General features: G+C 40.5%; 1 protein-coding gene across 1 annotated transcript in view; it reads right to left on the bottom strand.

Moving 5' to 3' along the window:
- Positions 1-23,866, bottom strand: part of ppat (phosphoribosyl pyrophosphate amidotransferase) — a 61,384-nt gene that overhangs the window by 35,295 nt on the left and 2,223 nt on the right. The window contains exons 2-5 of the mRNA XM_048595643.1: positions 10,716-10,782; positions 6,692-6,898; positions 5,691-5,803; positions 4,079-4,224 (exon numbers count right to left, since the gene is read on the bottom strand). Coding sequence (XP_048451600.1) covers positions 4,079-4,224; positions 5,691-5,803; positions 6,692-6,898; positions 10,716-10,782 — 533 coding nt within the window. The remainder of the gene's footprint in view (positions 1-4,078; positions 4,225-5,690; positions 5,804-6,691; positions 6,899-10,715; positions 10,783-23,866) is intronic.

Here is a 23,866-nt window from a genome sequence, read left to right as displayed (position 1 = left end):
GTTCCAGTGAGTTCAACACAAGCTTGAGGAACAGCACCTTATCTGTTAGTCAGTCAACTTTGCTGAACTCACCTTCACGTCCTACAATTTCAGAACATAAACCTTGTCTTCCTATTTCATTTGGTTTCCTTGCATGTTTTGGTTGTGCTCCTGTTTTTTTCCTATCAGGTAATATCCCACCTGCTTTCCTAGGTATTTTCTGCTTTGTTTTATTTACTTTCTTGCATTATCACCATTTAATACAATAACACAGTACAGAAGAAGCCCTTGATAAATCGAGTTTGCATCGACAAAAACTACTATAAATCTATACTATCTCACTTTCCAGCACTTGATCTGTAGCCTTGAATGTAATGACATTTGAAATGCACAAATATTTTTTTAAAGGTTCCAAGGGTTCCCATTTCAACCACCATCCCGAGCTATGTATTTCAGATTCTCACCATCATCTGAGTGAAAAAGATATTTCCTCAAATACCCTCTAAATATCCTGCCTTTCACCTCAAAATTATGCTCCCTATTTACTGAGCCTTCAACTGAGGGGTCCAGCTGGTTCCTGCCCATGCCCATTATAATCTTAGTCAGATCCACTCTCAGCTTTCTCTACTCTTCCTACTGACCTAGTTTCCTTGTGACCTGCCATTCATTGAGGACTCCTTTGTCTTGTTACTTCTTCCAAAGTGCATCACCTCACACTTATCAGGGTTAAGTTCCATTTGTCACTCATCTATCCATCTGACCGATTCATTTATATCCTCCTGTAACCCAAGACCTTCTTCCTCACTGGCAACCACCTGGCCAATCTTTGTGTCATCCACCAACTTATCTATGGACATCCCCTCATTTTTTTAAAATCTATTATTCATTTTATATGGCACAAAGAACAAGGATGTCAGCACTGATCCCTGTGGTATACACTGCACAACAGCCTCCAGTCACACAAACCACTTTCTACACCCTCCATCTCCTACCACTAAATCAATTTTGGATCCAACCTGTCAGGTTATTGTGGATCCTATGTATTTTTACCTTCTTTATCAGTTTCCCATGTGGTACCTTGCCAAAGACTTTGCTAAAATCCATACAAGCTACATCAACTGCACTAGCCTCATACACACCTGGTCACCGCTTTGAAAAATTCAAAAAAATTGAGCACGCTCTAACAAAGCTATGCTGATTATCACTCATCAAACTTTGCCCCTCAAGTGGTGATCAATTCTTTCCATCAGAATTTTCTGCAATAGTTTCCCTACAGATGACAGACACATTGGTCTGTAATTCCCTGGTATACGTCTCGCAATTTCTTGAGAAGTGGAGCAACATCGACTGTCCTTCAGTCCTCTGGCACATCCATCTGGCCAGAGAAGTAGTAAAAACTTGGATAATTTCTTCCTCATTTCCCCAGCAGCCTGGGATGCAACTCATCTGGATCAGAGGATTTCTCCACTTTTAAGCCCACCAAACCTCTAATAACACATCATTCCCTATGTCAAATCACCCAGTCCCCTTTCCTGAATTCTGTATCCTCTTTCTCCAAAAATGAAGTACTCATTTAATGCTCTACAAATGTCCTCTGGCTTCACACACAGGTTGCCCTTTTGGCCCCGATAGGCCCTATTCTTTTTCTTGTTATCCTCTTAGAGTTATGAGAGTCAAGGTCCTACAGCATGGACTCAGGCCCTTCAGCCCAAACTGGTCCATGCCGACCAAAATGTCCATCCACGTTTACCCCATTTCCCTGCACTTGGCCCATATACTTCTAAACCTTTCATATCCATGTATTCTTCCAAATGCCTTTTAAATGTTGTTAATGTACCTGTCTCAACCACTTCCACTGGCAGCTTATGCGTGCCACGCTCTGTATAACAAAAAAGTTGCCCCTCAGGTTCCCATGTATTCTTTCCACTCTTACCTTAAACTGGTGGCCTCTAGTCCTCGATTTCCCAATTCTGGGAAAAAGACCGAGTGCATTCACCTTATCCATGTCTCTCATGATCTTATACATTTCTATAAAGATCCCCCCCTCATTCTCATCCACTCTAAAGAAAAATGTCCTAGCTTGTCCAACTTCTCCCTATATCTCAGTCCCTGAGTCCTGGCAACATCCTTGTAAATCTCCTCTGCAGTCTTTCCAGTTTAATAACATCCATCCTATAGCAAGGTGACCAAAACTGAACACAATACTCTATCTGCAGCCTCACCAACGTCCTGTACAACTGCAACATAACTTTCTAACTTCTATAATCAATGCCCTAATTGATGAAGGCCAGTGTGCCAAGGCCTTCTTCATTGCCCTGTCTAACTGTAACTCCACTTTCAGAGAACCATGCACCTGAGCTCCAAGGTCTCTCAGACTATGTCTACCATCCTACCCTCATCAACCTTCCTGGTCACTTCAAAGAACTCTAACAAATTTGGGAGGGATCTTGGGATTCTTCTTAATCTTATTCTCTAGCGATTTTTCATGTCACCTCTTTACTTTGGCTTTGTGAGGCTAACTGTTCTGTGATTCAGTCTCTTGCCTTCCACCCTATCACAGACCTTCCTTCATCTCAACCCTTGCTCAAAAACCTATTACACCTCTTAACTTCTCTGATGCAATGAAAGATCACGACCTAAAACAGTAATACTAATACACTTTCTAGTTTAAGGGATACTTTTTCATTCTAACTAGTAATTTATTAGATGGCAATCATGTCGTAAAACTATCTTCCATGTTTGTATTGATATTTGGAGTGAACTCATTCAGAAGCAGAATTAGAAGAACTGATCAATACCTCAGTAATTATTAACTCTCCATCATATGTGGAAGCCATAACATACAAGCAAAGCATTGACATCCTGGCCACCACAGTATGGCATAACAACTTGGCATAAGACCACAGGCATGAAATAGCAGGGCGAAGCTTTTTTTCCCCCCAAAATCACCAACATTCATTCACGCATGTAAAAATTCATACCATCAACAGCCTGCAGGACTCTCATTTAATGCATTTCCATTGTATACTGACAAACTTGGACTATTTTAATGATGCAGTTACTACCCTTTTTATTGCGTGTCTGAAATTCCACGATTGACAGTTTTCATTAGAATAGCACCCACAGCTTCTCCTGCTCATAGAATCATAGAATCCCCACAGTGTGGTAACAAGCCATTTGGCCCAACGACTCCACACAGACTCTCCGAAGAGCATGCCACCTACACTCGACCCCCCTACCCTATCTCTGTAACCCTGGATTTCCCATGGCTAATCCACCTAACTTACACATCCCTGGACACTGTGGGCAATTTAGTATGGCCAATCCACCTAACCTGCACATCTTTGGACAAACAGCTCTCTGTATTCCTCAACATATGCAGCATTAGGCTAGATTCCAAATTCATTTGCAAGTACCTTATTACCACAGTGATTTAAGGTATTCATTTTTCATCAGTTAGCTGGGTGCTCCTTTGTTGACAAGTGTAAAACTGTTATTTCTTCTTTGCAGCCTCCCACCCTCTCCTATCCTACCCTTGCAGCCTCCCTTTTGGTCCCACCCCTCCCTGTCACAACCTCCCTCCCTCCCTCTTCCCTATCACCCCCTCACAGCCTTTCTCCATCCCACACCACACCCTTGCAGTTTCCCTCTGCTCCCACCCCAACCCCTTGTAACCTCCCTTTCTTTCTCCCATCTCACCCCAAAAACCATCCTTTCCCCACCACTGTAATTCCCCTGCATTTTCCATGCCTCTCCACAAACCCATTGGAGTCTCCTTGTCTCACCATACACCTTCCTTGTAGCATTCCTCCCACTACTCCACTCCCAACCTGAAAAGTGGGTGAGGAACAGCCACTTATTGAGAAAGAAAGATAATTTAGATTATATCATAATTGATGTAAAAAGGAAAGATGCTCGTGACTTTCCCCACTAGTAACGTGAATTTAGTCTCACAGTACATTACGAACTAGGGAGGGACAAAACCTTTTGTATAGGTTAGTTAAGACGCCTATACCACTTCAGAAGTATACAACATTTTAAATTTTTACACAACGTGCTTTAGACTTCCATTTCCATTATTTAAAAATTAGGTTCTCACCTGAACTGTTCAACTTGGAAACCGGTACAAGGCAGCCAAGGCATAGAGGGCGATTCCCATAAGGATCACGGACAGCATACACGACATCTTTGTACATAAGTAGCATTGAATAAGAGGTAGATGTTGCAGTCATCAAAGTTCTAATTCTGGAAATTAACATCAAAAGTCAATAATGTTTAAACCACTTTATAAATCACAATGTATTATTTACCAAATTCACTGGTTTTACAGTTTTAACTAGATTTAACCAAGTACTTTTATTGGATAGTTTCCTACATCTTAGTAATTTAGAGCTGAAATGATGGTCAATTGTTCTTGCTGCAACTGTACCAATTGTGGCCAAACAATCAGTACCTTGTTGACATGCTGTATAAAATGGTACTTTTTCTTGCATCCTAGTCCTTAAGAGTGCAACCTTTTAGCAATGTTAAATTCAGTGTTATTAATGGGACTCTTATCTTTGTGCTAAAGTGTCAAAGATTTTTTGCAATGAAAAAGAGTCCATACAATATTGTATCTGCATTAGATACAAATAACAATGCATTGTATCTTGTTATTGTATTGTATTTTGTTATCTAGGTGTGTATTCAATTTTAAGGGATTTACAATGCTGTGATACCAATTTCTGCGCTAAACCAATATAAGGTGCTAGTTTTGTTTGACTATTTCCATTCTTAGTCAGATTCATACCAAAATAGAGAAAGACAGGGAGATTTGCATTTATAAAATGCTTTACGTGACCACCAGACACTTCAGTGCACTTTACAGCCAGTGAAAGTATCTTTTAAAAAAAGTGTGGTCACTATTACAAGAAAGGTGGCAGCCAACTTGCACACAGTGAACTCCCCCAAAAATATGTTAGTGACAAGATAATCTTTTCTCTGCAATGGTAACTGAGGGATAAACATGGGTCAGAATATCTCCCATGCCTTCTTTGAAATAGTGCCAAGGGATCTTTTATATCCACCCACAGAGGCAGACAGGCCTTGGTTTAACATTTGATTCAAAAGATTTCACCTCTAACAGTACAGTACTCCCGCAGTATAGCGCTGGAATGTCAGACTTGACTTTTGTGTTCAAGTGCCTAGAGCAGGGTTTGAACCCAGAATCTTGTAACTCAGAAGCAAGAGTGCTGCTACTAACTGAGTCATGACTAGCAAAAGAATTTTTTTTACGTCCTAGTGTATCTAAACTACTGTTAAACACCCAAAATGAAATATGCCCATCTATTCACTGCAGTTAGTACTGGCTTTAGTTGACTCAAACACTTTGTGACTAACACCCAGAAACAGACCAGGTGCTAATTCACTGCATTTCTGAAGAAGGGTCCTGACCCGAAACGTCAACTTTCCTGCTCCTCTGATGCTGCCTGGCCTGCTGTGCTCCTCCAGCTCCACACTGTGTTATCGCTAATTCACTGCAGTTGCCATTGAATTATTAGCTGATGCTTGAAAGCCAAGAGTGAAGAAAATGATGATATGTCACAGAACTAAAAATTTGGATTAAATTAAAGCTCAAAAGGATCTTATGTGAATTCTAAACCTTTTCTGTTATATTTAGAACTGCTGTGCTCTCCCCGACTGGAGCTAAAAGTTTCTGCAGTTTCCCTTACCTGGCCACCCAGTCAGGTGTATCAGCTTCCTCCTTTGGAGGAGTCAAAGCCAGAAGTTGTATGATAAGCTCACTGTCAGAGCTGGTTGATAATCCAACACCATGTCGTAATACCTATACAAATGGAAAAATTATCTTTATCCATATTAAAAATGCATTACTGTCATACCTTACTTCACTGTAGAAACTGAATTCATCATTCTGTACTAAACTTCAAACTGTAACTACTATGACAAAATGCATAGAAATATTAGGCATAATATGCCTTTTGTGCAGATGTTTTAGTGTTAAAGGAGGAAGCAGCGGTCTCCAAACACCGTTTTAAACAGAACAAAAAGGCTGAACAAAAGGAAAGGGGATAGTAGGGACATCGGAACAGGAGATACTTAGATCAGGCCTTCTCGTTTTCAATCTTTTTAAGCCTGGGTTTTTCATAGAATCCCTACAGTGAAGATAGAGGCCATTTGGCCCATCAAGTCAGCACCAACCCTCCAAAGAACATCTCATCCAGACCCACGCTTCCACCCCATCTCCATAACCCTGCATTTACCATGACTAATCCACCTCATCTGCGCATCCCAGGACACTATGGGTCAATGGGTCAGCATGGCCAATCTGGACTGTGGGAAACCCAGAGCACCCAACAGAAACCCACACAGACATGGGGAGAACGTAAGGCTGGAATCAAACGCAGGTCCCTGGCAATGTGAGGCACTATGCCATTATGCTGCCCTTTTACTCCTGAGATTTTTTTTTTGCTCAGCAAGAGAAGATGCTGGATAAAGTCTTGCTTGGCCACAGAGTACAGATTCTGATGTGCAGTGGATTTATGAGCCATATATCAGATTTGATTATATTTAACCAGCAAACTGACCCTTGAATCTAATCTCAATAATCCATCCTAATCATTTGCCTAGATAGGATTCAACATTTATTGAGGATCAATTCACTTTTCCTGTGTCGTTAAATTAAACATAATACTATGGAAATGCCGTAACACACCTTCATTTTTAATTTTTTTGCATTTACTAATTCTCCATTGTGGGCTACAGCAATCTTTCCATGAAGAGTTTCCACTACAAATGGTTGACAATTCTGCAATTCAGAAATACCCGATGTAGAATATCGTGTGTGTCCTATTCCCAGGTTTCCATTGCGAAGTTTTTGTATTTGTTCTTCACGGAAAGTACTATTTATGAGACCCATTCCCTGTAAAAAGAAATATTTCAATATAAAACTATTTGATAAGCTCCATAATTTTTCTATTCATTCATGGGATGTGGATTTTGCAAGCTATATCAGCATTTATTGCCCATCCCCAAACGTACTTGAAAAGGTTGTGAGCTGCCTTCTTCAGCTGCTGCAGTCCTTAGGGTACAGTGACATCTAAAGTGATGTTAGAAAGGGAAATCTAGGATCTTGAGCTAGTGACAGTAAAAGAACAGCAATGTAATGTAGTTTCAGGTCAGGATATTGTATGGCTTGGAGAAGCATTTGTAGGTGTTGGTGCTCCAGTGCATCTGCTGCCTTTGTCTTACCAAGTAGTAGAGATCATGGGTTTGGAAGGTTCAGTTGAAAGAAGCGTGAATTACTACAGTGCATCTTGCACATGGTACACACTGGTGCCTCTGTGCAATGGTGGTGAAGAAAGTGAACGTTGAAGGAGAATGATGTGCTAATCAAATAGATCACTTTGTCCTGGATGTTGTGGAGATTCCTAAGTGTCGTTGGATGTGCACCCATCCAGGCAAGCAGAAAATATTCCCTAACACCCCTAAATTTTCTTTTATCTATGGCGGATAGGTGTTGAATCAAGTTACTCGCCACAGAATTCTTAGCTTCTTACTTGCTCTTTTATCCGTAGTATTTATGTTATTGATCCAGTTCAGTTTCTTGACAACGGTAACACCCAAGATGAGATAGTGCGGATTCAGCAATGGCTAGATTCTTTCCTTTTGGAAATGGTCATTACCTGTCACTAGTGTGGCACAAATATTACTTGCCTCTTATTAGTTCAAGCCTGGATGTTGCCCAGGTCTTGATACATATGGTTATGGACTGCTTCAGTACCTGAGGAGTCACGAATGGTGCAGAACACATGTAATCATCAGCGACCATTCCCATTTCTGACTTTACAATGGAGGAAGGGTCATTGACAACGCAGCAAGAAATGGTTGGCCTGGGACACTGCGCTGAAGAATTTGTGCAGTGATGTCCTGGGCTGAGATGATTGACTTCCAACACTCATAACCATTGTCCTTTGTGCTGGGTAGCCAGATAAAAATTAAGATCATAGTTTTGAAAGGAAGTAAAATAAATAATTGTCTTTAATTAAACAATGTCTTTGTCTACACCTATTGGAGATCTTATATCAGGTTAAAAGTAACTGGTCAGATTTTATGCACATTTAGGCATTCTACTCCTAAAGGGCCAACTAATTATCCGGAGACGTTATTTCAGCTGTACTTAAAAAGTGAAAACAAGTAGGAATTTATATTTTTGTAATTTGCTCTTTAAATACCAGGAGCTGTGACTATCCCACAGCATTTCTTTTGGGGAAACCAAAAGTATTATGTTGTACAATACTATAACAAGGTGTAGCATTTAGATTCTGCCTAACATCAACTTTTTGAGAACTCAATAAGTCATTACAGTTTTCTAACCAAAAAGGCATAGCACAAAGTTCATATTGATGTATCTTATCTTGTCTTTTGAAATTATAACCTCAGGACTTAAAATATTTATTCAGATCCTATACCAAGCCTCAAAGAAGAGTTGCACAAGTTTTTGTCCTGAAGGTTAAAAGGCTTCTGAACTGCAGAGCAACGCGTGAAGATCAACAATCAGAAAAACTGGCTCCAAAAGTACGATGCAAGTCTGATCATATTTGTAAAATAAAATGGAAAATTCAATGAATTTAGTTTGAAGTGATCACAGTTTATAAACTACTGTAAGCACAGTTTATGTTCTGTTAAAAAATACAATTGATTTGTTTCATTAGCAGAATTTCTGAAGAATATTACTGCAAATAGCAATGCTTCAGCATTTTATTAATGAATAGCTGAGAATAATTTTGATCTATATCTATTTTCAACAACAACTTGCATTTATATAAATTTATTTTTTAAAAATCCTATGGACCTCAAAGTGGAATCAGACAAAGATTGATACTGAAACAAAGATGGCAAAACTTAAGTCGGGTTTTCTTTAATCATTTGACTCCAGAAACCACAGAGTTAGTGCACAACTTTCACAATTGGGTATTGCATTCAAGAACAGAAGTTAACTTGGATGGTTAGTATTTAATTTCAAGTGGGTCCCACTGTTCAGCATACAGTAACACACTAGAGTCTACTCTTATCACTGAACTTTGACTTTAGCTTAAAGATTATTGATCTAGCAATTTGAATTAAGCAATTTAAACACAGTGGCATACGCAATTTAAATCAACATTAAGCAATTTCTAATCAACGGATGACTATTATGATCTGTGCGAAAACTCGCTCTGGTGTAGAAGAGCTTGCTGTCAGGACATTCAGAAAAGAGTATAGGGTGCTTTATTTTGCAATCGACAACATAATCACAGAATAAAAACCGAAAGAACTGTGGATGCTGTAAATCAGGAACAAAAACAGAAGTTGCTGGAACAGCTCAGCAGGTCTGGAACATCTGTGATGACAAAAAAAGCAGTTAACGTTTTGGGTCCGGTGACTCTTACTCAGAACTAATGGTAGCTGGGAAAATGTTGGTTTAGATGCAGAAAATAGAGAGGGGGATGGGCTAGGGAGTAAACGATAGGATAAAGGATAGAGCCCGAAGAAAGAGAAGAGCAGTTAGATAGACAAAGGCAAAGTTGCTAGAAAAGCTCAGGTCTGGCAGCATCTGTGAAGGAAAAGACACAGTTGATGTTTCAGGTCCGGTGACTCTTCCTCAGAACTCTGTTTTTTCCTTCACAGATGCTGCCAGACCTGCTGAGCTTTTCTAGCAACTTTGTTTTCGTTCCTGATTTACAGCATCCGCAGTTCTTTCGGTTTTTATTTGGACAGACAAAGGAGTTGATAACGATCTGGCTAGGAGGGTGAGTAGTTGTTATTGTGGACTACTAGTGACTAACAAAAAATAGGTAGCGTGTAATGGCAGGCTATGTGATAACAAGACCTGGTGTGTGGGGTAGGGGGCTAGGACATGGGAGAGGTAGGCCCTAAAATTACTGAACTCTATATAGAGTCTGGAGGGCTGCAGGGTCCCCAAGCGGAAAACAAGGGAAAATGAAGAACAACACCTCAAATGTCAAGTTCAATAATTTTAGGGCCTAAACTCTCCCATGTCCTAGCCCCTACCCGACACACCAGGCCTTGTTATTATTAGCCTACCACTACACGCTACTTATTCTTAGTCACTAACAGTCCCCATTAACAACTATTCGCCCTCCTAGTCAGACAGTTACCAACTCTTTTGTCTGTCCAACTGCTCTTCTCTCTCTCTTCAGGCTCTATCATTTATCCTATCATTTACTCCCTACCCCACCCCCCTCCCTATTTTCTGCATATAAACTAATGTCTTCCCAGCTACCAGCAGTTCTGAGGAAGGGTCACAGGACCTGAAACGTTAACTCTGACTTTTTTCTTCAGAAATGCTTGCCAGACCTGCTGAGCTTTTCCAGTTTTTGACACTAATCACAGAAATTGAATGCACATAAAATATGTCCCATGCTTCAAAACGAATACAAAACCACTGAAATTATAAAGAAAAACTACATATTATCTTCCAACATATTTGCGAAAACACACATTCAATCAAAATGCAATCTTAGTTTTAGCAAAATCAGTTGGCTACTGGATTATAAAAAGGGCTTGATGTTGGAAATTCAAATTTAAGCTAACATGGTAGAAGCGTTGGAAGGTGACACCTTCATTTACTGAAAACGAATATGGAGTAACACAAAAGGAGACCTTACAAAGAATTTTGAAGTCAGTAAAGTTTATAGATGATATAATAACACTCCACTGCGTAATGAAAAGCATACCTTGTGCATCATGTATGATGGTGGAGAGCCTCCATTACTTGTCACAATTCCAGCACTTTCTTGACCTCTGTAAAAACATATTTTCAAAAGTTTCAAAAACAATTCGCCATCAATATTGTTTCGAAATGACACTGTTTCATTAACGGAAAGTTACTACCCTAAACTGCTCCATAGCTTTTGAATCTTATGGTTTGTTTTCCTATTAATTTGTTCTGCCATTTCAGTACTTGTACATTATAACAAAGCAGTGCAAAAGTAATAGTTATCACATTTATTCTGTCAGACAAAAATCTATTAGCACAGAGATAAAGTTATTGCTCAATTGGGATAAAATGATCTTGTGTCAGAGAACTGTGAGGCACTCCTTCCATATTTATTCACAAAACAAGGGTAAGATTCCACACTAAATGCAAGTTTCTAGCTTGTTTTGATATCCATGAAGTGAGAATGACACAATTCAATCATTAAGAGATAAGCAGCAAAACATGCAGGGCTTGTGATTCTGGTTACAACGGGCCTCCAAATAGAGAGACAGATAAGGAACAGTGGAGTTTGAGGGACTTTATCCGAATCAATTTTTGGGTAATTAATGCAGAGCTTGCCTTATCTTGAATTTTGAAATTATAACCTCATGACTTAAAATATTTGTTTAGATCCCATACTAAGCCTCAAAGGAAGGTTGCATAAGTTTTTGTCCTGAAAGTTAAAAGGCCTCTGACTGTAAGGAACGGAGGAATTCCTGAAACGTATTCAGGGGGATTTCCATGATTCGTAAGTTCTTGACTGAAGCAGAAAAATGGTGGCATTTGGTCTGGTGCTGCAAAATATAATGGCCGAAGTAGACCAAGTGTCTGTTGGACAACATTTGGGCAGCAGTGATCATCACAACTTAAGATTTAAGTTAGTAATGAAGAAAAGCAAGGAAAGAGTGGAAGCAGAGATAACAAGGTGTAGAGCTGGATGAACATAGCAGGCCAGGCAGCATCAGAGGAGCAGGAAAGCTAACGTTTTGGGTCAGGACCCTTCTTCAGAAATGGGGGAGGGGAAGGGGGCTCTGAAATAAATAGAGGGGGAGGCGATATAGAAGGTGGAAAGAGGAGCAGATAGGTGGAGAGAAGACAGACAGGTCAAGGAGGCGGGGATGAAGCCAGTACAGGTGAGTGTAGGTAGGGAGTTGGGATGGGAGTTGGTCGATGAGGAGGGAGGGGCGGGTAGGTGGGAGGGAAGACAGACAGGTCAAGGAGGCAGACGAAGCGAGTAGGTAGGAAGTGGGGGTGGGGGTTGGTCAGTGAGGTAGGAGAAGCGGATAGGTGGGAGAAAAGATGGACAGGTCAAGGCGGGGATGAGAGGGGCTAGTCTTGGAATGAGGTCAGGGGTGGGGAGATTTTGAAGCTTGTAAAATCCACATTGATACCACTGGGCTGCAGGGTTCCTAGGCGGAATATGAGGTGCTGTTTCTCCAGCCTTCGGGTGGCATCGTTGTGGCAATGGAGGAGGCCCAGGATGGACATGTCGTCCAAGGAGTGGGAGGGGGAGCTGAAGTGGTTCGCGACTGGGAGTGCAGTCGTTTGTCACGAACCGAGCGTAGGTGCTCTACAAAATGGTCTCCAAGCCTCCGCTTGGTTTCCCCGATGTACAGGAGGCCACATTGGGAATAGCAGATACAATATACCACATTAGTGGATGTGCAGGTGAACATTTGTCTAATGTGGAAGGTTTTCTTGGGGCCTGGGATGGAGCGGAGGGGGGAGGTGCAGGGGCAGGTGTAGCACTTCCTGCAGTTGCAGGGAAAAGTGCCGGGGGCAGTGGGGCTAGTGGGGAGTGTGGAGCGGACGAGGGAGTTGCGGAGAGAGGGGGAGGCAATAAGGGTGGGGAGGGAAATATATCCTTGGTAGTGGGGTCAGATTGCAGGTGGCGGAAGTGGTGGAGAATGATGCGTTGAATCCAGAGCTTGAGGGGGTGATACGTGAGGACAAGGGGAATTCTGTCTTTGTTGTTATTGTGGGGAGGGGGTGTGAGGGCTGAGGTGCGAGAGACGTGTTCGAGGGCATTTTCAACCACTGTGGAGGGGAAATTGCAGTCCTTGAAAAACGAGGACATCTGGGATGTCCGGGAGTGGAACACCTCATCTTGGGAGCAGATGCGGCGGAGGCGAAGGAATTGGGGATAGGGGATGGCATTCTTGCAGGAAGATGGGTGAGAGGAAGTGTATTCTAGGTAGCTGTGGGAATCGGTGGGCTTGAAATAGATATCAGTTTCCAGGTGGTTACCAGAGATGGAGACAGAGAGGTCCAGGAAGGAGAGAGAGGTATCAGAGATGGTCCAGGTGAACTTAAGGTTGGGGTGGAAGGTGTTAGTAAAGTGGACGAACTGTTCGAGCTCTTCATGGGAGCATGAGGTGGTGCCGATACAGTCATCGATATAATGGAGGAGGAGGTGGGACATGGCGCCAGTGTAGCTGCGGAAGATTGAAGCAGCATGCCTTGAATGGAAGAAACCTTATTTTCATGTGATGAGAAGGAATTTAGCCAGGATAAAATGGAATCAAAGACTGGCATTAAGAAGTGTAATAAAACAACAAGTGAGCTTTAAAGGTGCTTCAGGTACAAGGTAGGTACTTTTAAAAAAAAGATGATAGGTAGGGCAAATAAAAACAGGCCTTCACGGTCAACAAGGGAGATGACTGAAAAACTGAGGTGTATGATGAATTTCATAGCTTTACTGGTAGATGAAGAGAAAAATATGACTGGCAAAGAGGGAATGAGAGACAGGAATGCCAGTTAACATAAAAGAGAATCCAAAAATTTCTACCAACATGTGAATAATAAGCAAATAGGAAGAGGTTGAGTTTGGCATATTAGAGACAAAGATAGTATGTTTTGCATGCACATTATAAGGCTAGAATACCCACTGAGAGCTTTGCATTGTCACTTACTAAGATAGTAAAATATCCATAGTGGTATTCAAAGGAATGGACAGGGTGAAAATTGAGGGAGAAGGTACGGGAACAACTGAATAAACTTCAGGTAGAAAAGTCACCAGTCCAGTTGGTATTTATTCCAGGTTTCTGAAGGAAATGGGGATGTGTTAGCATGTCCAATTTCAAACAAAATCTAAATTATCAATGCAGTCATTTATAAATGTAATTTAGGTAAACTTCTGCCTCAGGTATACAAAGGATTGTTTGGCGGTGCAGAACTTAAATATTGCTGAAAAGAGTGACATTTTGCTGAAGCTTTTTGTTTGCACTCACAGGGACAAATGCAAGAATGTCAATTTTCAAACAAGTACAACAATTTATACTATAGAAAGAAAGGGGTGCTAATTGGTTGGCAAGTTATAGAGTCAGAGATGTACAGCATGGAAACAAACCCTTCGGTCCAATTTGTCCATGCTGACAAGAAATCCTAAATTAATCAAGCCCTAATTGCCAGCATTTTGTCCATATCCTTCTAGACCCTTCCTTTTCATATACTTACCTGGATGCCTTTTAAATGTTGGAATTGTACCAGCCTCAACCACCTCCTCTGGCAGCTCATTCCATACACACACCACCTTTTGCGTGAAAAAGTTGTCCCTTAAGTCCCTTTTAAATCTTTCCCCTCTCACCTTAAAACCTATGTCCTCTAGTTTTAGACTCCCCTATCCTGGGGAAAAGACCTTGTCTATTTACCCTATATATGCCCCTCATGATTTTATCAACTTCTTTAAGGTCACCCCTCATCCTCCAACACTCCAGGGAAAATAGCCGCAGCATATTCAGCCTCTCCCAATCGCTCAAACCCTCCAACCTGGTAACATCCTTGTAAATCTTTTCTGAACCTTTTCAAGTTTCACAACATCTTTCATATAGCAGGGAGACCAGAACTGAAACCTGGGACATTTTTCACTGGAGCATAGGAGGTTGGGAGGTGACCTCAGATATTTATAAAGTCATGAGGAATATAGATAATGGCAGATGTCTTTTCCCTAGGGTGGGGGACTTCATGACAAGGGGGCATATTTTTAAGGGGAGAGGAGAAAGATTTAAAAAGGACTTCAGGGGCAACTTTCTTTTTAAAACATGAAGAGTAGTTCGTGTGTGAAATGAACCGCCAGAGGTAGTGACGGATTTGGGTACAGTTATAACATTTAATAGATATTTGGAGAAGTACGTGAGTAAAAAAATGTTTGGAGGGATATGGGCCAAGACCAGACAGGAGGGACTATTTTAGTTTGGGATTATGGTTGGCATCATGTGGTTGGACCAAAGTGTTTGTTTTCGCGCTATATGTCTCTATGACTCCCCAGGACGTTCCCTTCAGTGAACAAGTCCTGGCCTGATTTCCCTTACCAAAAAGCAACATCTCAAATTTATCTAAATTAAACTTCATCTGCCACTCTTCAGCCCATCTGATCAAGGTCCCAATATACTCAGACAACCCTCTTCACTGTCCACTACACCACCAATTTGGTGGCATCTGCAAATATACAAACCATCCCTTCTATATTCATATCCAAATCATTTATATAAATGACAAAAAGCAGTGGACCCAGCACCGATCCTTGAGCCACACTGCTGTGAATTTAATTCCCTGAATTCAGTGGTTCTGAAAGTAGCATGTTCTTTTTTTAAAATATTTTTACATTATTGCAGCTAAACTGGGACCTCTGAAGTTAACATTCATAGAACAGAATTCCTACAGTGTGGAAGCAGGCCATTTGGCCCATCAAGTCCACACCAACTCTCTGAAGAGCATCCCACCCCCTGACCTATCCTTGCATTTCTATGGGCAATTTAGCATAGCCAATCCATCTAACCTGCACACCTTTGGACTGTGAGAGGTAACTGGAGCACCTGGAGGAAACCCACACAGACACGGGGAGAATGTGCAAACTCCATACAGAGTCGCCTGAGGGTGGAATTGAACCCCGAGTCCCTGGCGCTGTGAGGCAGCAGTGCTAACTACTGAGCTACTGTGGCGCCCACCTGAATATATTGTACATTTGTGAGAGTAAAGAAGTTTATTGGTTTGCTGAGTTAGTAGTCTGATGGTCATCCAGAAACATGTCATGTAGCAACATTTTTGACTGATAAATGGGTTTTACCTAGCATTATAATGGTTGTATTACGAGACCGTTGGGTTGCAAAGTCTTGGTGTTATGTTCGCAGAACTCTCTCTTCACTAGATTTTCACATATTGTTTACTTTTTGACTGAATTGTAAGAGAATTGATATCTTCAACAAAAATCTATGTCTCCTCGTCTAGTACAGAAATTTGATTAGATTTAAAGACTTATTTAGCTACCATTTATAAAGAGGTGAAGATTACTTGAGTATTTCTGAAAGAGACACACGTTCACCTTGAGATATAGACAGCTGGGATCAAGTGACTTGCTATAGTAGTATAAGAGCAGTAGGAATATACTCAAGGGAAATCAGGAGTGCGAAAGGGGGACATGAGATGGCTTTGGCAAATAGGGTTAAGGAGAATCCAAAAAAGATTCTACAAATATGACGGACAAAAGAGAAACTCAGGAGACCACAGGGCCCCTTAAAGATCAACAAGACTGTCTATGTGTGGAATCACAGGAGATGGGTGAAATACTAAATGAGTAATTCACGTCTGTATTTACTGTGGAGAAGGATGTAGAAGCTAGAGAACTTGGAGAAATAAATTGTGATATCTTAAAAGTGTCCATATTGCAGAACGGTGCTAGACGTTTCAAAACGCAGAAAGAAGGATAAATCCCTAGGACTGGATAGGTGTATCCCAGAACTTTGTGGCAAGTTAGGGAAGTGATTTCTGGGCTCCTTGCTGAGATATTTGTATCATCGATAACCATGGGTGAGGTGCCGGAACACTAGAAGGTGACGAAGGCAGAGTGGTGGATGTTATGTATATGGACTTCAGCAAGGCATTCAACAAAGTTCCATATGTTAGACCGGTTAGCAAGGGTAGATCACGTGGAATCCAGGGAAAGCTAGCCATTTGGATACAAAATTGGCTTGAAGGGAGGAGACAGAGGGTGGTGGTGGAAGGTTGTTTTGGACTGGAGGCAGGTTAGATGGATTGGCTATGCTAAATTGCCCATAGAAATGCAAGGATAGGTCAGGGGGTGGGATGCTCTTCAGAGAGTTGGTGTGGACTTGATGGGCCAAATGGCCTGCTTCCACACTGTAGGAATTCTCTGTTCTATATATGTTAACTTCAGAGGTCCCAGTTTAGCTGCAATAATGTAAAAATATTTTTAAAAAAGAACATGCTACTTTCAGAACCACTGAATTCAGGGAATTAAATTCACAAATTTATTTCTGTCCCAAACTAGCGATTTAGTCACAACTGTGAAGTCAACTTTAGACTATGAAATTACTTTATCTTAAAGCAGCAGTCATATATTCACAATACAGACCCAGTTATGGAGAGGTACCTGCCACATGACAGATTGTTTGATCCAGAATTGTGTTTTTGGTGTCAAGTTTGTGTTTAAGGAATACAAATAGATTACTTAAAAAACAAAGCATGACCAGTGATAGAGGTCAATAGCACAAAAAAAGGCCTTTTGGCCCATTGAGTTTGCACCAGTCAAAACAAGCACCTAACTATTCTAATCCCATTTTCCAGCACTTGGTCCATAGCCTTGTATGCCTCAGCATCACAAGTGCACATCAAAATATTTTGTAGATGTTGAGAGCTTCTGCCTCTACCATCCTTACAAGCATGAGTTCCAGATTCCCACCACCCTCTGAAAAAGTCTTTCCTTGCATCGCCTACCTTAAATCTATGCTCTCTGGTCAGCAATCTCTCTACCAAGAACAGAAATATTCCTCCTGTCTACCTACCTATGCCCCTTAATTTTGTACATGTCAATCATGTCCCCTCTCGTCTCCCTTGCTCTGAGGAAAACAACCCCTGTATAGTCAATCTCTCTTCATAACTCTTCATCCTAGCCAACATCCCGGCAAGTCTCCTCTGCAATCCCCGTCCAGTGCAACCCAATCCCTCCTGTAAAGAGGATTCCAGAATTATACACAATACTTTAGCTGTTGCCTAACCAACATTTCATACAGTTTCGCTATAACCTCCCTGCTCTTAGACTCTATGTCATGAATAATAAAGGCAAGTATCCCATATGCCTTCTTAAACACTTTATCTTACTGTCTTGCTACAGTAAGGAATCAGTGAATACGCACATCAAGGTCCTTCTGATCCTCAGTGCTTCCAATTTATCATTATCCCATTCACTGTTTATCGTGTACTCCCTTGTCTTGTTTGTCCTGTCCAAGTGCATACCTCACACATACTTGGATTGAATTCCATTTCCCACTGGTCAGCCCATCTGGCCAGCCAGTCTACATCCTCTTGTAATCTAAGGCTATCCTCCTCATTAATCACGAGCCCACCAATTTTCTTATAATCCACAAACTTACTGATCAACCCTCCTACATAAAGTTTAAATCATTTCTATATATTATGTAGTTTTAGGTTGAGTATAATTTCTAGTTTTTGCTGTTGGGCTGTTTGCAAAACAATCTAAACGTCTTAGTGGTTCATGTATTATTTTAATGAGCAAATTTACTGAAACAATGCATCTATTGATTGACGATATACAAATAATGCATCGTTTTCTGATATTGAAAGATACAACCATGATATCTGCAAAGTGTAACATTATTTATCTACAAGGTTACAAAGTTGGTCAAGATGTAAAGATGCCTCTCTTATTCCCAGTCACACTTCTTGTCTACCTCTTTCAGTAGACTGGAATTGCTTATTCTCCCCCTACCATTTTTATTTACTTACATGGCTCAAATGCTTCCCTCCTTAATTTTGTACTGTATATTTGCATTTCTTAAAATGCAGTTATTTGTATACAATTAATCCTACTGTCAAGAGTGCAAAAAAGTTGACATTCATCATGGTTCAATTGTTTGACTGACTTGAAATAAATAGAAATAACTCCCCTAGCACCAGTGCAAATATCATGATCCATAGTAACAAGAAAGAAAACTTACTGCGCACACCATTAGATCTAAATATTTGTTTCATGACACCAGATAAACAAATACAATCACTCCTCTGGCCCTGGTGTAAATATCTGTTTCCTTAGTAACAATAAAACTTACATCAGATACCATTAGTTCTAAATAGTTATTTAATATCAAACATAAAATGTTCCTATGTAGATCTTTTGCCTGGAAATGATTTTTAAATGTCTTGAAAAAATGTAATCTTCACCTTATACAATAACAATTCAATACAGGCACAAGAACAGGCCCTTCAGCCCACCAAGTTTGTGCCTATTCCGAATCCTTTAGGCCTGCTACTTATTGCCCATGCACAGTTTCTACCCTTCTATTCGCCTCCTGTTTACATGTCTATCAAGATGCAACTTAAACATTGTTAACGTGCTGCTTCCACCACCCCCACTGGCAGTGTGTTCTAGGCATCTACCACCTTCTGTGTGAAAAATCTTCCACGTCCTTATCCCCCAAACTTTCCCCCTCTCACCTTGAACCTGTGCCCTCTAGTAGTTGACCTTGCCACTCTGGGAAAAACCTCTGGCTATCCACCCTATCTATGCCTCTCATAATTTTGTAGATCTCCATCAGGTTGACCCTCAAAATCTGTCTTTCAGTGAAAACAATCTTGAGTTTATCCAACCTCCCTCACAGATAAAACCCTCCAGACCAGGCAACATCCTGGTAAACTTTCTCTGCACCCTCTCTAAAGCATCCCTGTCCTTCTAGTAGTGTGACAACCAGAACTGCACACAATATTCCATTTGTGTCCTAAATAAAGTTTCGTACGGTTGTAACATACTTTTATATTTGATGCCCCGGCCGATAAAGGCAAGCATGTTGTATGCCTTCTTGACCACCTTATCCACCCGTGTTGCCACTTTCAGGGGCCTGTGGACCTGTACGCCCAGATCCCTCTGTACGTCAATGCTACTCCAGAAGGGTATGTTGCCTCCCTGGTGCCAGGTTCATGGATGTCTCTGAGTGGGTACAGGACATCCTGAAACGGGAGAATAAACAGACAGAAGTCATTGTCCATATTGCCATAAATGACATAGGTAGGAAAAGTAACAAGGTCCTGCAACAATAATTCGGGGAATTAGACAGTAAACTAAAAAGCAGGACCTCTAGGGTAGTAATCTCAGGAGTACTCCCCTTGCCACATGATAGTGAAACAAGGAACAGGGACAGTGTACAACTGAACATGTGGCTAAAGAGCTGATGTGAGGGGCTTCAGATATGTGGATCATTAAGAGGTTTCACAGGGAAGGTGGGACCTAAACTGCAAGGACACCAATATCCTGGCAGAGAGATTCTACAGCGCCACTTGGGAGGCCTGGGGTGGGATGGATCAGTATTAGAGACTGGGGGACAGCTCGAGTCTAAGGCAAATATACCTCAGAGGAAGAGCAGTCAGGGAGAGGTTGCTGAAATCAGTGGAACTGGAGGCCTGGTCTGTATTTGCTCCAATACAAGTAGTATTGAAAGTGAGTTGGATGAATTATGTTGTTGCTATCATACAGACATTGTTTCTTTATTCATTCAGAACATGAGGGCATCACTGGCTGGCCCAGCATTTATTGCCCATCCCTAGTTGCCCAGAGGACGGTTAAGAATCAACCACATTGCAGCAGATACGGAGCCACATGTTGGCCCGACCAGGCAGTTTCCTGCCCGAAAGGGCATTAGTGAACCAGATGGGTTTTTCTGACAATCGACAATGGATCCATAAAAGGGTCACCGGACCAGAAATGTTAACTCTGATTTTTTCTTCACAAATGCTCCCAGACATGCTGAGCTTTTCCAGCAACTTCTATTTTTGTTCTTGACAATGGATTCACAGTCAACATTAGCCTTTTAATTCCAGATTTTCTTTTATTGAATTCAAATTCACCATCTGCCATGTGGGATTTGAACCTGGGTCCCCAGAATATTATAGTTGAAAGAGGGACAGGTTTGGCAGCTTAGTATTCTGGCATATTGATGTTTTAGACAAGCCAGAGGAGAAAGCAAAAGAGGCGAGGGGAGTTGGTTAGGGAGCATATCACAGCTGTGCTGAAGGAGGATACCCTAGAGGGATCTTGCAGTGAGGCATTACGGGTAGATTTCAGGAACAGGAAGGGTGCAATCATAATGGTGGGATTGTACTAGAGACTCCCAGCTGTCAGCAGGAGGTATAGGAAGAGATATGTGGACAGATTCAAGAAAGATATGAAAATAACAGGGTTGTTGTGTGGGTGATTTGGTATTTCTTTGGGTATTTCATTTCCAACTGCTTTTTTATTATATTAATCTTATAAGAAAGTTTCTATAAGGTCACTTAATTTTCCACACTGGAGATTAATCTGGACAGGACCGGGAGAAAACTGCAACATTCGTGATCCATCCTTCTATTTACAAAGTGTGCCCACCTAAGTAGGGACCTTTACTATTCTTAGCAGCATAGAAGCAAATTACTGCAGATGCTGTGTGAATTAATGTTTCAGGTGGAGGACTTTGCTTCAGAAATTTTCCATATGATCATGATGACATAGTTTGCCACAAGGCACTCAGACTATAGCAGCTTTTCACAATGAATGATGAAGTCCCATGACAAATCATATAAATAACGAATAAATTATCTGGAAAATCATACAAGGTCCAGCTAAACAATAAAAATTTGTATTGCAACTTTCATACTCTTAGAACATTCAAATATATTCCAGACAATTGCTTGCTTATAAATGCAGCAGCCAAATGTCTACAACAAAATAATAATAAATTAATCCCAGTACTGGCTGAGGGAACAATGTTGGTGGCTAGGAATTGATGCCACAGCTGTCATTAGGCAGCCCCATCTGAAAGAAGCCTCTTGGAAATATACAATGAGACCATTTTTTCAAGGGAGGTTCTGAGAGCTTCCAACAAGTTATTGAAAAGGAAAGCTGCTATCTCCACTTGTCTTTCTCAAAAGAAACTGGCTCAGATCTCCCAGAGAAGCGTTATCCCAGAAACCATCTAAGCTTCTGAAACAGAGAACTTTCAAATAAACACAACATTCATTATTTCTGATGTATCAAAAAAAGATAAGCAACCTCAGCTTCAGGTTTAAACCTTATAGCTCAAAGACAACCAATGGACTCTAAACCACATATTTTTCCATCTTTCTTTGTACTTGACAGCGTCCCATTTGGCTTTCTACGGTGGGCGTGTGTCCAATTGACTGCACACAGGCCAAGTACTTAAGGCCTTGCCATTGCTGTTCTTCTCAGGTTTTGGAAGTAATACATTTTCTTCCTTTAACTCAAGAAAATCTTCTGATTTTCTCCTTACTGCATAAAGTAAAAAGTAATTAACTGCAACTTTATTGGAGAAAGTTATAACCTTGCAATAAAGAGAACCGAAATCTCTGTTGTGGTTACTAGCAGGGTGAACAGATGTGAGCCACTTCCCTCCACTTCTCATCCAGCAGTAAGTTTAATACCCCATCGGAATGATAACACAAGATAATACTTCATACTGTACCCTCAACGCAATCATGAAATATCAGCCTTGATCATGTGTTCAAAACTGTTCTAGAGTGGTGCTTCAGCTCACAACCTCTGCCTCAAAAGAGAGTGTTCCACTAAGCTAATTCTCAAATTGGTTCCAAATAATGCCCCAACAGTCGTGGAAAAAATCTGTAATCATTTTTAAAATTGAAGGATAGTTACTGCCAAAAGCATGAGGAAGAAAATATTTGAATAACTTAATTTGCTGGACTTACTGGTTTCTAATGGCAGTGCTGAAAAAAAATTGCAGCTTTATGGCTTTTTGATGTTTTACTCACTCCTTGTCGCTTTTAATTTTTTTAAATTTAGTGGATACTTGATTATAAAAAGTTTAACAGTTAAATTGGTATTTCACCTCAAAAGCACACCCCTTTGGGAATATTGCCGCTCTGAATGGTGTGATGTTATAAATTCGCACTAGACACAACATCTAGTATATAGATGTACAGTTTAAATTAGATTAAAAAAATAATTTATCTTAGAGATTCTGATTTTATACACCAATTCCACATCCTGAGTTATGAATTTGTAGAAAAAAGTTCCAACAAGATGTTTTCAGAATGCACATAACGGAGTTTTTAAAAACTGGCATTATTAAATAAATCATTGCTCTTAAAGCTGCACTCAATTACTGTATGTTTGTATGATTTTAAAAAATCTAAATCAATTTTCCTATGTCCACAACACTTCCTTCCAAAATAACCAGCCAACATATGGGCATATAAGGGGCAAACCTAATCCCCTCAAAGAGTGGCAGAAAATTAAAATTATTAAACTCTAACACATAACCCCAACCTACTAGCCCACATCCAAATTGAATGGAGGAACATTTGGTTACCTGCGAGTAACCTGATCACTGGAAGTAAGTCAAATCATTATTACATGGTAAGGTGAAATGATTTGTAATTCATCAGGATTTCTGAACTTAAGTATCTCCATCATAAGATTCCCAGGCAAAAATAAACTCATTAGTGAAACATATGAGATGAAAGCAACTGAAGTTCCAATTGCCCAATATAACTGAAGACTCACTGTTTAAAGCTGCTTTTTCAGTTCTCTGAACCAAAATGTTTCGTAAATGTTCTTGAGATTATAGCTGTTTTTCAGAAGTTTTAAGGCTTTCAAATGGATGTCAGGAAAGAGAATGGCACCATGGATGTTTTAGAATTATAATTAGGTAAACATAAAGAATCCATCTGAGGAAGGGTCACTCGACCCAAAACATTAACTGATTTCTCTCCACAGATGCTGCCAGACCTGCTGAGGTTTTTCAGCAATTTCTATTTTTGTCTCTGATTTATAGCATCCGCAGTTCTTTTGATTTTTATAAAGAATCCTTTCCAGGTGTTGATTTCCCCAAGGATCCAACATAATACTCCAACCATTTTACCCAATTTTCAAATAGGTCGATAAGTACCACGTTATATATGTAACTGGATTAGCAATCCAGAGTTCCTAGACTCAGGTTCTGAGGCTATGCATTTGAATTCTACCATGGCAGGTGCCAAAATTCAAATTTGATTACAAAAATTAAAAATTAGTCTAATAGCAATTATGTAACAATCATTGTTTGTCATAAATACCCATCTGACTCATTAGCATCCTTTAGAAATGGGAAT

This window comes from Rhincodon typus, chromosome 1, assembly GCF_021869965.1.
Source record: "Rhincodon typus isolate 14 chromosome 1, sRhiTyp1.1, whole genome shotgun sequence".
Classification (NCBI taxonomy): domain Eukaryota; kingdom Metazoa; phylum Chordata; class Chondrichthyes; order Orectolobiformes; family Rhincodontidae; genus Rhincodon; species Rhincodon typus.
The sequence above is the reverse complement of the archived record's forward strand: the minus strand, read 5'-3'. Positions and strand labels throughout refer to the sequence as shown.